The 13,567-nt window shown below is 34.8% G+C and overlaps 1 protein-coding gene across 1 annotated transcript; it reads right to left on the reverse strand.

The window, feature by feature from the left end:
* Positions 1 to 2,911: 2,911 nt before the first annotated feature.
* Positions 2,912 to 3,094, reverse strand: LOC103011698 (ATP synthase subunit ATP5MJ, mitochondrial-like). Its single transcript, XM_057556278.1, has one exon. The coding sequence runs from the start codon at positions 3,092 to 3,094 to the stop codon at positions 2,912 to 2,914; it is 183 nt and encodes a 60-aa protein (XP_057412261.1).
* Positions 3,095 to 13,567: the final 10,473 nt, after the last annotated feature.

The raw sequence follows: 13,567 nt of genomic DNA on the forward strand, positions 1-13,567 counted from the left end.
AGAGAAATGGAAAAAAACCCAAAAATAAACAAATGGGACCTAATGAAACTTAAAAGCTCTTGCACAGCAAAGGAAACCATAAACAAGACCAAAAGACAACCCTCAGAATGGGAGAAAATATTTGCAAACAAAGCAACTGACAAAGAATTAATCTCCAAAATATACAAGCAGCTCATGCAGCTCAATATCAAAAAAGCAAACAACCCAATCCAAAAATGGGGAGAAGAGCTGAATAGACATTGCTCCAAAGAAGATATACAGATTGCCAACAAACACATGAAAGGATGCTCAACATCACTAATCGTTAGAAAAATGCAAATCAAAACTACCATGAGGTATCACCTCACACCAGTCAGAATGGCCATCATCAAAAACTCTACAAACAATAAATGCTGGAGAGGTTGTGGAGAAAAGGGAATCCTCTTGCATTTTTGGTGGGAATGTAAATTGATATAGCCACTATGGAGAACAGTATGCAGGTTCCTTAAAAAACTAAAAATAGAACTATAATATGACCCAGCAATCCCACTGCTGGGTATACACCCTGAAAAAAACATAATTCAAAAAGAGACACGTACCACAATGTTCATTGCAGCTCTATTTACAATAGTCAGGACATGGAAGCAACCTTAGTGTCCATCGACAGATGAATGGTTAAAGAAGATGTGGCACATATATACAATAGAATATTAGTCAGCCATAAAAAGAAACGAAATTGAGTTATTTGTAGTGTGGTAGATGGACCTAGAGTCTGTCATACAGAGTGAAGTAAGTCAGAGAGAGAAAAACAAATACTGTATGCTAACATGTATATATGGAATCTTAAAAAAAAATAGTTCTGATGAACCTAGGGGCAGGACAGGAAGAAAGACACAGAGGTAGGGAAAGGACTTGAGGACACGGGGAAGGGGAAGGGGAAGGGTAAGCTGGAACAAAGTGAAAGAGTAGCAATGACCTTTATACACTACCAAGTGTAAAATAGATAGCTAGTGGGAAGCAGCCACATAGCACAGGGAGATCAGCTCAGTGCTTTGTGACCACCTAGAAGGATGGGATAGGGAGGGTGGGAGGGAGACACAGAAGGCAGGGGATATGGAGATATATGTATACATATAACTGATTCAATTTGTTATACAGTAGAAACTAACACAATACTGTAAAGTAATTATACTCCAATAAAGATGTTTAGAAAATAAAATTAAATTAAATTTTAAAAAAGACAACCTACAGAAGGGAAAAAATTATTTTCAAATCATATCTGATAAGGGTCTAGTACCCAAAATATATAAAGAACTCTTACAACTCAAAAATAAAAAGATAACCCAATTTAAAATCATCATTTTGTACTGAAATACTTCAGCCTTATTGTTGAAAAGCAGTTTACTCTATATGCATGGATCTAATAATTCTATAGTCTCCATTCTGTTACAACGATTCATATGTATTTTATTATTCCATAGCCATGGCATTTAGTTTAATGTAGATTTATGGTAAACCTTTATATTCTCCTTTCTTCTTTTTAAAAATTGTTTTGGCTGTTCTAGGTCTTTTGCATGTACATATAAATTTTAAACTAACTTGTCAACTTCTATTTGACAAAGCATGGAGGAATTTTGGTTGAGATTGTTTGAATTTATACACTAATTTAGGGGGAATTGACATGTTAACAATATTAAACTTCCAATCCATGTTCATAATACATATCTTTACTTATTCATGCTTTCTTTAATTTCTCTCAGCAATAATGTATAGTTTTCTGTGCAGACGTCTTCACATATTTGTAAAAGTTATCACTAAGTATTATTTTTAATGACATTTAATGATATTTAAAATTGTTTTCTAAATTTTGCTATTATTTAGAATACAATATATTTGTATATGTTGGTCTTGTATTCTGAAAACTTGGTAAATTTACTTTTTAATTCTAGTACATTTTCTATTAATTTCTTGGGCTTTTTCTATAAACAGATGAGATCAGGCATATTCAGAGTGGTATGGCCATAGAATTTTTCTATAAACAAAAACAGACCATATGTGAATAAAGACAATTTATATTTATTCCTTTACAATTTTAATGCCTTTTTAAAATGCCTTTAATTTCTTTTCCTTACTTTGTTGCCGTAGTTAGAAACAGGACAATATTGAATATAAGTGACAAAATGTACCTTTGCATTACTCTTGTTCTAAGAGATAAAAAATTCAGTCTTTCACCATTAATTACAGTAATAGCTGTCAGTTAAGAAAATTCCCTTCAATTGCTACATTGCCAAGATTTTTTTCATGAATGGAGTCTAAACATTGTCTAATTTTTTTCTGAATCAATCAAGTTAATCATATATGATTTTTTCCCTTTATTATGAATATGGTGAATTTCATTGATTGATTTTCAAGTGTTAAACCCATCTTTTATTACCAAAAGGAAACCTACTTGTTCATGGTGCATGATCCATTTACATATTGTTAGATTTTATTTACTAGCATTTTCTTAATGATTTTTGCAAGTATGTTTATGAGGGATATTTTTTTTTCATTATCTTTTTATGTGTGTTATGTGTAAAGACCATCTGGTTTTGAATTTGAAGGAAGCTGGCCTCATAAAGTGAAAACACGCTCACTTCCTCTCTAATCTGGAAGTTTGTGAAGAATTTGTACAAGTTCTGTAAATCTTTGATAGAATTTACCAGTGATGCCTTTGAAGCCTGGAGTATTCTTTGTGGGAAAATCAAATTTAATTTATTTAATAAAAATAGGACCACTCATATTTTCTTTTCTTTTTTTTTTTTTTTGTGGGTCTCACAGGTACATTTATTCATGCACAAGGGCAGCAGCACTGCTACAAGTCAACACGATGTCTCATGTCTGTGTTCTGCCTACAACACAGCCAGACTGACATCCCGTTAAAGAAAGCTGGTTAATGATGACCATGAGCAGGCACTGGACCGGAAGCTTTCAAGGCTTTACTTCTTTTATCAGCACTCCTGATTTTATAAAAGACGAAACCCATCAACCCCATTCCTACCCAAATCTCCTGGTAAACTTGGGTATAGTAGGGCATCATGGGGATCCAAACGTTCTTAATAAGGCCTTGAAGCATCTCGGGCACAGGATCAGCATCTCATGTCGCCCTAACTCACAACAGACAACTCGGAAAGGTCACTGAGTGCAGAGGCGTTGCATGGGACCTGCCGGGAAAGCAGGACCACTCATATTTTCTACTTTTTCTTGGGTCAAATTTGATCATCTGTGACTTTGAAAGATTTTATCAACTTCATGTAAGTGGTTGAAGTGACTTACACAAAGTTTCTCATAATCTTCCTTTCTTAACCATTTAACACATACAGGATCTGTAGTAATGTACCCTCTTTAATTGTGACTTTTCTTTCTTGGTTAGTCTGACTAGAAGTTTATCAAATTTGTTTATTTTTTAAAAAGTTTTTGGTTTCATTTATTTTATTTTGTTTTCTATTTAATTCATTTCGGTTTTCATCTTTATTATTTATTTTCTTCTTTTCAATTTGGTTTTAATTTCCTCTTCCCTTCTAAGCTTCTTAAAGTGGAAGCTCTGATCATTGAATCTGGACCTTTCTTCTTTACCAATATAAGCATTCAAAGCTATAAAACTCTAAGAACTGCTTTAGTTCTATCACACAAGTTTTTATATCTTACATTTTCATTCAGTTTAAGATATGTCACAATTATCCCTGTGATTTCTTCTTTGACCTATGAGATATTCAAAAGTGTGTTGTTTAATTTTTTTAATATTTGTGGATTCTTCCATATTCATTTCTGTTATTTATTTCTAATTTAATTCCATCATGATCATGGAAGATATGTTATATAATTTTAATCCACTAATATTTATTAAGACTTATTTTAAAGCTCAGAAAATGGTCTACTTTAGTGATTGTTTCATGAACACTCAAAACATCTATTTTCTCTGAATATGAAATTTTAAGTTTGTAGACATTTTTGTTTAGCTTGTTAAAGGTATTGTTCCATTGTCTTCTGACTTGCATTGTTTTTAACAAGAAGTCCGAATTTTTTCTATATTCCTCTATACATAATTTTTTTCTCTTGCTGCTTTTAAGATGTTTTCCTCTTCTTCATCGGTTTCAGCAACGTGATTTGGCTGTGTCTTGGTATGTGTTTTGTGTGTGTGTGTGTGTGTGTGTGTGTGTGTGTGTTTCTCTTACTTGCATTTCATTGACCTTCACTATTATGTGGGTTTATAATTTTTTATAGTTTTAAAATAGTATTGCTGTTATTTATCCAAATATTTTTACTGCACTCCTCACTCTCTATTCTTTCCTTCTGGGATTCTAATTGGTTTTATATTGGGTTGTTTGAATTTTTTTCCACAGGTTCCTGAAACTGTGTTTCTAATCTTTTATTTATGTCTTCCTTTCTGGGTAATTTCTATTGCTTTTTCTTCAAGTTAAATTATCTTTTCTTCTACAGTTCCTAATCTGCTATTAATCTTATCCAGTGAAATGTTCTTTGCAGATAATGTGTTTCTTTTATGTCTAGAAGGCACATTTGTTATTTTATATCTTTCATTCTTCCCATTACATTCATGATTTCTTTGAATCCTTGAATATATATGTAAAATTTGTAAATGTTTTACATTCTTGCCTGCTAATTCCATCACCTCTTTCATGTCTGTATCTCTTTCTTCTGACTGATTTTCTGACTATAAGTGACATTTTCTGCTTCTTCATATACCTAGTAGTTTTTTAGTGAATGCTGGAGATTTTGAATTTTATGTGTGGTGTGCTGCATTTTTTAGCATTGAACATTGTTCTGTTGTGTATAGGTTACTTGTGGATCCTGTTAAGCTTGACCTGATTGAGCTGTCTGTTTGATAGGGCAGGACTCAGTCTTTACTTTAGGGTTAGAGTGGCTCTATTCCTTAGGTATGGTCTTACCAGGGCCTCAACTGAGGGCCCAGGACCTTCAGTTAAGCTTCTCTGCTCTACTTTGTCAAACACCAATGTCTTGCAGCCAAATGTAAACATCAGAACCTCTGTTTAGCTCACATTTCCCCATAATAGTTCTATGCCAGCCTTCTAATACCTGGCTCCACATACGCATACCTTAGTATTCTGCAAAAGACCAAGAGACACTTATGCATAGTTCTGCAGGTTTTGTTTTGTGCAGCTTCTTCTTCTCTGCTACTCTGCCCCACAAGTTCCAGCCACATTGCCATCTCTAAATTTCAACATTTGTCTCCTCAGCTCATGCTTAGACTCTACTTCCCTATGCCATGTTTTTCAAAGAGCCTTTAAGCAAAAGCTCAGGGCAATCATGGAGCTTAACTTTTGTGTTTTTATTCTCTCTAGAATCACAGTCTTTCACTGCCTATTGTCTAAAATCTGAAAACAATTGATTCATACGTTTTTCCCACTTTATTATTTTTTTATGGTGAAAGGACTAATAAAGTAGTAGTTACTCCCTCCTGAGTGGAAGGAGCAATATATAATTGATGTTACACTTTTCTTTGTGTGCCATTTATCAATTTATTGCCCTTCAACTTCAAATTTGCCTTCATTGTTTGCTCTAAAAAAACTGAGCTGGGCCCTTGACAGCTGGTACAATGTTAAGCTTTGTCATTTCGGAGCACTATTAGACACACTGCAGGAAGAAGGGACTTTCCATTTCCATTGTGCTCAATTTGGCAGTTTTCTTCAGCATGACTTGGCTTCACCAGCACCAAGTTCCTGCAACATGGGCAGATATTCCAACATCCAGCTCTGCAGTGCATGGCAATCAATAGCACCCAGAAATAAGCAATTTTCCTCAGCATCCTTCTTTGCATAGTAAAGTGTCTCCAGCAAGACACTACCCTCAGAATAGCTTTCCCCAGTACACTAGAGGGCAGATTTCTGGCACATTCCAAAGTGTGGATTTCCATCAAGTTCTCCCAGCATGGCACATTGCAATGTCTCTGTCATACAGTGGGTCGATGCTGTGCCCTCTCCAATAAGGTCTGGATATTAGCCCTTATGCAGGAAGGGTTGTCTCTTCCTCAGGTTTTTGATGAGTTTTTAACATTCATCTTTATTAAATTTTCTTGAACGCACACATGAGATTTCTGAATCAGAGCAGATTTCTTATTATGCTCACCGCACAATCAACAGTCAGAATAACATTGAATTATTAGTTTCTCCACATTTGCAACCCTGCAGAGTGATATGATAGAACCAGATGGAAAATTTATCCTACACAAGTGGCAGGACCATTCTGTATGCAAGAGATGAAGAAATATCAATGTCTTCCATTTATACAGAGGAAAGAGATTATTTTTCTCTCTCTCCTTCTGAGAGAGTCTCCTTGGAGACAGGATGCAAAGAATCCTTACTCTAATCTTTTGTTATGTAAATAAATCTTTCCAGGAAGAAGATAATAGAGTGTCTATGGCTTTTACAACCTAGAAATTTCTTCATGGCTCCAGGTTCCACCCCTTTTGAAATGTAAACAAGCAGAGAGATAATGCTACAACTTAGGTGCCTTACCAGAAATGTAACCTTATGGCTCTTGGGGAGATAAGAGAAGCTTATTGTATGGAAGCAATTAGCTCCACCATCAAAGAAACAAATGGTGACAGACCTAATCCTCATTGTTATGAGTAAAATGTTCCTAGGAGAAATGAAAGCAAACCTTCTACTCTGATAGTGTATGCATTTCCATGGCTCAGGAAACTGAGGTTTTTATAGGATCACTAAAAAAATCTAGAGAAAATTTATTTCCCACAATACCCTATCTTAGCCCTAGGGTTAGTATCTGTTCCTTATATCTGCTATTCTTATATTCTTTAGAATTATCTTAATTGCTTTCCAGTATCTTATTGCTCCAGTTCCTTGTTATAGCTACTAATTCTTTATATTAAACTCTCTATTCAAATTACCAAGTGACATTTGTCTAATTGGGCCTTGACTGATATAGAATTATAACTTACCCTCTCATACTTATGAAGGCAACAAAGTAATTGCTACTTTCTGCTCAGCAGATCCAATTTGCACCATGTCATCAATACACTAGTACATGTGATATTCTATGAAATGTCATGACAAGCAAGATTTCTATGGTCTATATTATGACAGGGAGCAGTAGAATTGTCATAGCCCTAAAACTGGCCCTGCCACGTAAAAGCAACTGCTTCTGATTGTACTTAAAATCTGTATGGAGAAAAAGTTATCCAGGTCAATAGCTACTTACCAAGTGTGACATGCTATGTGGATTTGCTCCAGTAACAACACTACATCTGGGACAGCAACAGCAACTGGCATCACAATCTGATTAAGTTTACAATAGCCCATAGTCATTCTCCAATACACATCTGACTTATTCACAGGCCAAACTGGAGGAATTAATTAGGGATGTGATGGGTATTATCACCCCTGCTTTTTCAAGTCATTTATGGTGCCATTCATCTCTACAACTCCCACAGTAATGTGATATTGCTTCTCATTTACTATCTTGAGAGGGGGAGGAAATTCTAGGGGTTTCCACTTAACACTTCCTACCATATGGCCTGTATGTCAGGAAGCCACTGTGGGGAATTCTACCAGTTACTGAGCATGTCTATTCTAATTTTACATTAGAGAACTGAGGAAATAACGACCGGGTAGGTCCCTGAACCAACTGATCCACTGTGTGTGAGACCAGAGCTAACACTACATCTATTACCTGATTTGAGTCAACACAGTGGAGCATCACAGTCTATCAACCAGTTTCCAAACCTATGTCAATTCAAAGATCAAGAGCCCCTTTACTGAAAGGGAGGCCAAGTCTCCTTGAGGAACTACCCAGCATCATTAATATAAACACACACTGTAAATCTTCCACCAAACCTTCCCCAAAATGGACCTATACCCATATACTAGAGTGACCTCACTGGGTAATAGGAAATACCAAGACCTTTCAAGGATTACTTGACACTGGCCCAAAATTTATGCTAACATTTTGGTACCCAAAATCTCACTATGGCTCATCAATCAAAATGATGGCTTATAGAGGTCAGGTGGACAAAATGACATGCACTGTAGATGTCAATCAGCCTTTCTCCCCAGCTACCTTAGTGTTTGTCCAAAGGCTCCCGTGAACAAAATGGCCATGTTAGCAGAGATGAAACCTATACTTAGGCTCAACAATATGGACTTCCCCTTATCAAAGCTGACCTGGATAACATCATTGTTTAGCACCCAATCTGCCGAAAGCAGCAACCAATAATAACCCCTAAGTATGACATCACTTCTTGTTAAGAAACAGCCTGGTGGCAGGTTAATGATAATGGACCTCTTTCATCATGGAAGGGGCAGAAATCTGTCTTTGCTGGAATAGACACAAATTCTGAAATTGGATTTGCTTTCCCTACCCGTAATGCTTTCTGCCAGTCCTACCACCTGTGGACACTCAGAATGCCATCATGGCATTCCCCATAGCATTGCATCTGGTAAAGGAACTCATTTCACAATACAGGAAGTACAGCAATGGACTCATGCCTATGGAGTTAACTAGTCTTACTGCATATTCCATCATCCAGAAATAGCCGATGTATTTGAAAGATGAATGGCTTACTAATGACTCAGTTACTCCACCAGTTTTGAGATATCTTAAAATGATAGTGTTCTGTTTTAAATCAGTGTATGTTCTGAATCTGACAATTACAGAGCCAGAATTCATGGGTCCAGTAGTTAAGGGGTGGAAGTTGTAATGGTTTCTTTTACTCCCATTTCACTTAATAACTAACTAGCAGGATTTTTCTTCCTGTCCCAGCATCCTTAGATCCACTGGTCTTAGTCCTCATGGGCAAAATATTTCTAACCAGGGAATGGAACAGAAATAATTAAATTTAATTAGAAAGTGAGACTGTCACCTGGCCATCTGTGACCCCACACATCACTGAACCAACAGTAATCCCATGTTACAATTAATCCATTATATTAAACTTTCATTATTCAAATTGCTGTGTGATTTCTATCTCCTGAATGGACCATGACTGATAACACTTCTTTTTACACTAAGCAATCATATTTTCTAAGCACTACTTTAGCTGAATCTCACAAGTTTTAATATCTTACATCTTAATTTCTATTCAATTCCAAATATTTTCCAATTTCCCTTATAATCTATTCTTTAACCCATCAGTTTTTAGGCTGTATGTTAATTTCCAAATGTTTTTCCCAGATTTTTTTTGTTTGATTTAGAATTGAATTCCACTATGGTCAGAGAACATACTTTTTATGATTCCAATCCTTATAAATATATTGGGTCTTATGATTCATATGTCCACTCTTGCTTCCATGTGCACTTGAAAAGAGTGTATTCTGCTGTTGTTGGTTAGAAGGTCCTATAAATATCAAAAGGTCAAACTTACTAAAAAGTGGAACAGCTGTTTTATATGCTTATTTACTGTCTACTCATTCAATCAATTGCTAAGCGAGTACTGAAATCCCCAATCAGAATTGTAAATTTATTTATTTCTCTCTTTAACTTAGTTTTTGTTTTATTTATTTTAGAACTTTATTACTAGGAGCATGTATATTTAAGATTGTCATGTCTTAATGATGAATTAGCTTTTTATTTTAATAAAATCTCCCTATTTTATTTATGGTAATATTTCTTGCTTTGAAATGTACTTTGTCTGATATTAATGAAAAATGAAGTTGAAAGTAAAGGCATTTTAAGATAAGTGAAAATTGGGATAATTTCTACACTACCAGAAATTGCTAAAGAAGTTCTAGAAGGTATAACCCCTTCAGTACAATTAGAGTTCGCATGGTATATCTTTCCCTACACTTTTTCTTTCAATTTATCTGTGTATTTTTGTCAAATTTCTCTTTTAAATAGTGTATAGTTGAGTCTTGCTTGTTTTTATCCATTCTGACAACATCTGCCTTTTCAGTGACATGTTTAGTACAGTTGACCCTTGAACAACACAGGTTTGAACTGAACAGGTATACTTATAGATGGATTTTTTTCAATACATATATTACTATGTTTACGATCTGAGGTTGGTTGAATTCACAAATGCAGAACCATAGATACAAAGTGCCAACTGTAAAGTTATATGTGGATTTTCGACTGTTGGGACGGGGGTGGGAGGGGCATGTTATGAACACCCTTAACACCCACATCACTGAAGGGTCAACCATATACCTAGGTTGAATACAGTTCTTAATACCATTGAATTTCAGTCTACTCTTTTACTATTTTTTCTATTTGTCTCATTTGTTAGCTGTTCCTCTGTTCCTTTATTCCTTCTTAAATATTAATATACTTCTTAAATATTAAAATACTTAAATATTTTTAGTATTCTATTTTATTTCTGTACGGCCTTCATAGGTATATCTCATTGCATTATTCTTTTCATTACTGTTCTATGGGTATGCATTCTTAACTTATTACAATCTTTCTTAGTTAAAATTGTACCACTTCTTGTTAAACAAAGGCATCTCATAACAATATAGTTATATTTACCTCTTTCTTTATGCTATAGTTGTCATGTATATGACATCTATATATGTTATAAGCCTCACAATACTACGTCATAATACTTTCTTTAAATCATAATATATTCTTTAAAACAACTGAAAGAAAAACAAGATACCTTTGTTTACTCACATATTAACATATCTTCATTCCTCTTTATATATCTATAGTGATCTTCATTCCTCTTTATATATCTATAGTTTGCATCTGGTGTCATATCCCTTCAGCCTTAAGAAGTTCCTTTAGCATTTCTGGTAGTGTATAATTATCTCAATTTTCACTTAACTGAAAGTATCTTTATTTCACATATATTTCACATATATATGTAATTTTTGAATGATATTTTTTACTGGATATAGAATTCTGACTTAACATTAAAAATGTCACTCAACCATTTTCTGGTCTCCATTGTTTTTGATTAGAAGTCAGTGAAATTATTATCATTGTTCCCTTATATGTAATTTACCACTTTAACCTGGTGACTTTCAAGATTTCTTTACCTTTGGTTTTTAAAGATTCAGCTCTGATGTACATAGATTTGATTCTTTTTATTTATCCTGTTTGGAGATTCACTGAGATTCTTGGATCTGTAAGTTTATATTTCTCACTAATTTGGCCAATGAATCTCCAGATATCTGTGTGACACATTCTACTCTCTGAGACTCCAATTACATGTACATTAGACTTCTTGTACTGTTGTATGAATCATTGAGACTTTTCATTCATTTCTTTTCTGTTCTTAGATCAATAGAAATAATTGAATTTGATCTTCAAGTTAATTGACCCTGTCTTTTACCAACTACAATTTGCTGTTGATAAGATTAGTAAATTTTTCATTTCAAATATTTTAATTTTCAGTTCTAGAAATTCTATTTCTTTCTTATTACAGCTCTCATTTCTTAACTGAGATCCACATCTGTTTGTTCATTAAGAGCATGGTTTCCTGTAAATCTTTGAACCTATGTATACTACCTGCTTTTAAGTCCCTGACTACTAATTTGGGCCATCTTAAGGTTAACTTATATAGACTATCTTTCTCTTGATTATTGGTCATATTTTTCTGTTTACTCCGATGTTGAGCATTTAATTGTATACTGGGCATTGTGGAGGATACATTATAGAAACACTTGGATTCATTAATCTTGGTGCACTTGCTATCTTTGAGTAGGCACAATGTCAGGAAGTCTCCCTACAGCACAGTGTTTGGACTTGATAAATTCATTCACCTTGACCTGAATCTTCCAATACATGAATGGATGAAATCACCAACAGAGTCATGTCATTTTCTTCTTTGGGGTTACACAGTACTCTGTGTATAGCACTAATCACACTGTATTGAAATCGGCTGCAAGCAGATTGTGAGCTACTCAAGAGCAAGGCTCAGGTCTTATCTCTGCATCTAGTGCCTAACCCAGTGCCTGATACTCAGAGTGGATATGCGTGTCATATTTGTTGATGTAACAAAATGAATCATTTAAAAAGTCAGAAATCATACAATGCTAACACAAAATTCACAAAATACTGTAATATGTGGGTCATTTAACTCTTTGTTAACTCAAAGACTCTAACATAAGCTCAGTTTCAACCAACGATATAAATGAACCACAAAACAAGGTAAATTTAAATGCTTATGGTAAACATTTAAAGAAATATATTCATGAGGTTCAATATACTTTGTTTACAAAGGCAGGAATGAAAACAGAACATTTCAGGAAAAGTCTATCAATACTGACTGAAATGAAGCTCCAGCATCTAAAACATAAAGTTTACTCATTCATCATACCTTATTCCCTGATTAGAATAAATTGTGTGAGCGTGTGTGTGTTTTTGTACATATGGATGGAGTAACAGAAAGAGCATGGAATTTAGGATTAATAGATCTGTAATTGAGGCTCCATTTTTAGTCCTACTTCTATCTCTAATGGTGTATGTGCCCTTAGGAATGTCCCTTAATCTACCCCCAGTGTATTTCTCTGAAAATGAGGTAGTAATATTTATCTTACACAGTGCTGTTAGTATCAAATGAGGTCATGAATGTGAAAGACCTTTGTGAACTGTAAAGAGTTACATAAATATTAGGAATAGTTGTAAAATAATTCAAATAAAACATTATTATCAATACCTTTGACCATGGCATTCATCACATCTAAAACTCCCAAATGTTATCTCTCCCCTTACAAAAATATACGTGCATACTTACACACACACACACAAACACATACGCTATCACACATGTGTACATACTTCATTCAGCAGCAGCATCAAAACTGATCTGGGATCTTGCACCTTTTAAATATGCCTTTTTGGGCTTCCCTGGTGGCGCAGTGGTTGAGAATCTGCCTGCCAATGCAGGGGACACGGGTTCGAGCCCTGGTCTGGGAAGATCCCACATGCCGCGGAGCAACTAGGCCCGTGAGCCACAACTACTGAGCCCGCGCGTCTGGAGCTTGTGCTCCGCAACAAGAGAGGCCGCGACAGTGAGAGGCCCGCGCACCGCGATGAAGAGTGGCCCCCACTTGCCACAACTTGAGAAAGCCCACGCACAGAAACGAAGACCCAACACAGTCAAAAATAAATAAATAAATAAATAAATTTTTAAAAAATAAAAATAAAAATAAATAAATAAATAAATAAATAAATAAATATGCCTTTTTAAAAATTAAGCCCTGTGGGTCACTTACTTCCTGTCTTAATATGGCTTAATTTTATCCCTCCTGCCTACCTCCCTCCTCTCTCCTCCTGGAAACATTTACACTCATTAAGAAAATGTTTTATTCTACTTATTGTTGGTAGGGCTGCAACTATATTCTCTAATCCATCATGCATTGCAAGTAGGGAGTGTGAAAGGATATCAGGTGAAACTGGTTTTTCTCTAGGGAAGCTACAAAGTCAACACTGAAAATCCTATTTCAGAATGTTTAAGATCCGTAATAGTCTGTTTCACATTTTTTTTTTTCTAAAAGGTTAAGTATTAAACTATCTTAACTCTTGGTTTTATATATCAAGCTATCAAGCAATCAGTTTCAAGTCTGTTATTTTTCTGGTTATGGATAAAACATACTAACGTAGTATTAAT

This window comes from Balaenoptera acutorostrata, chromosome 1 (genome assembly GCF_949987535.1).
Source record: "Balaenoptera acutorostrata chromosome 1, mBalAcu1.1, whole genome shotgun sequence".
Classification (NCBI taxonomy): Eukaryota; Metazoa; Chordata; class Mammalia; order Artiodactyla; family Balaenopteridae; genus Balaenoptera; species Balaenoptera acutorostrata.

Coding starts and splice junctions, on each gene's coding strand:
- LOC103011698 (XM_057556278.1), bottom strand. CDS start 3,094: ATGCTTCAAGGCCTTATTAAGAACGTTTGGATCCCCATGATGCCCTAC.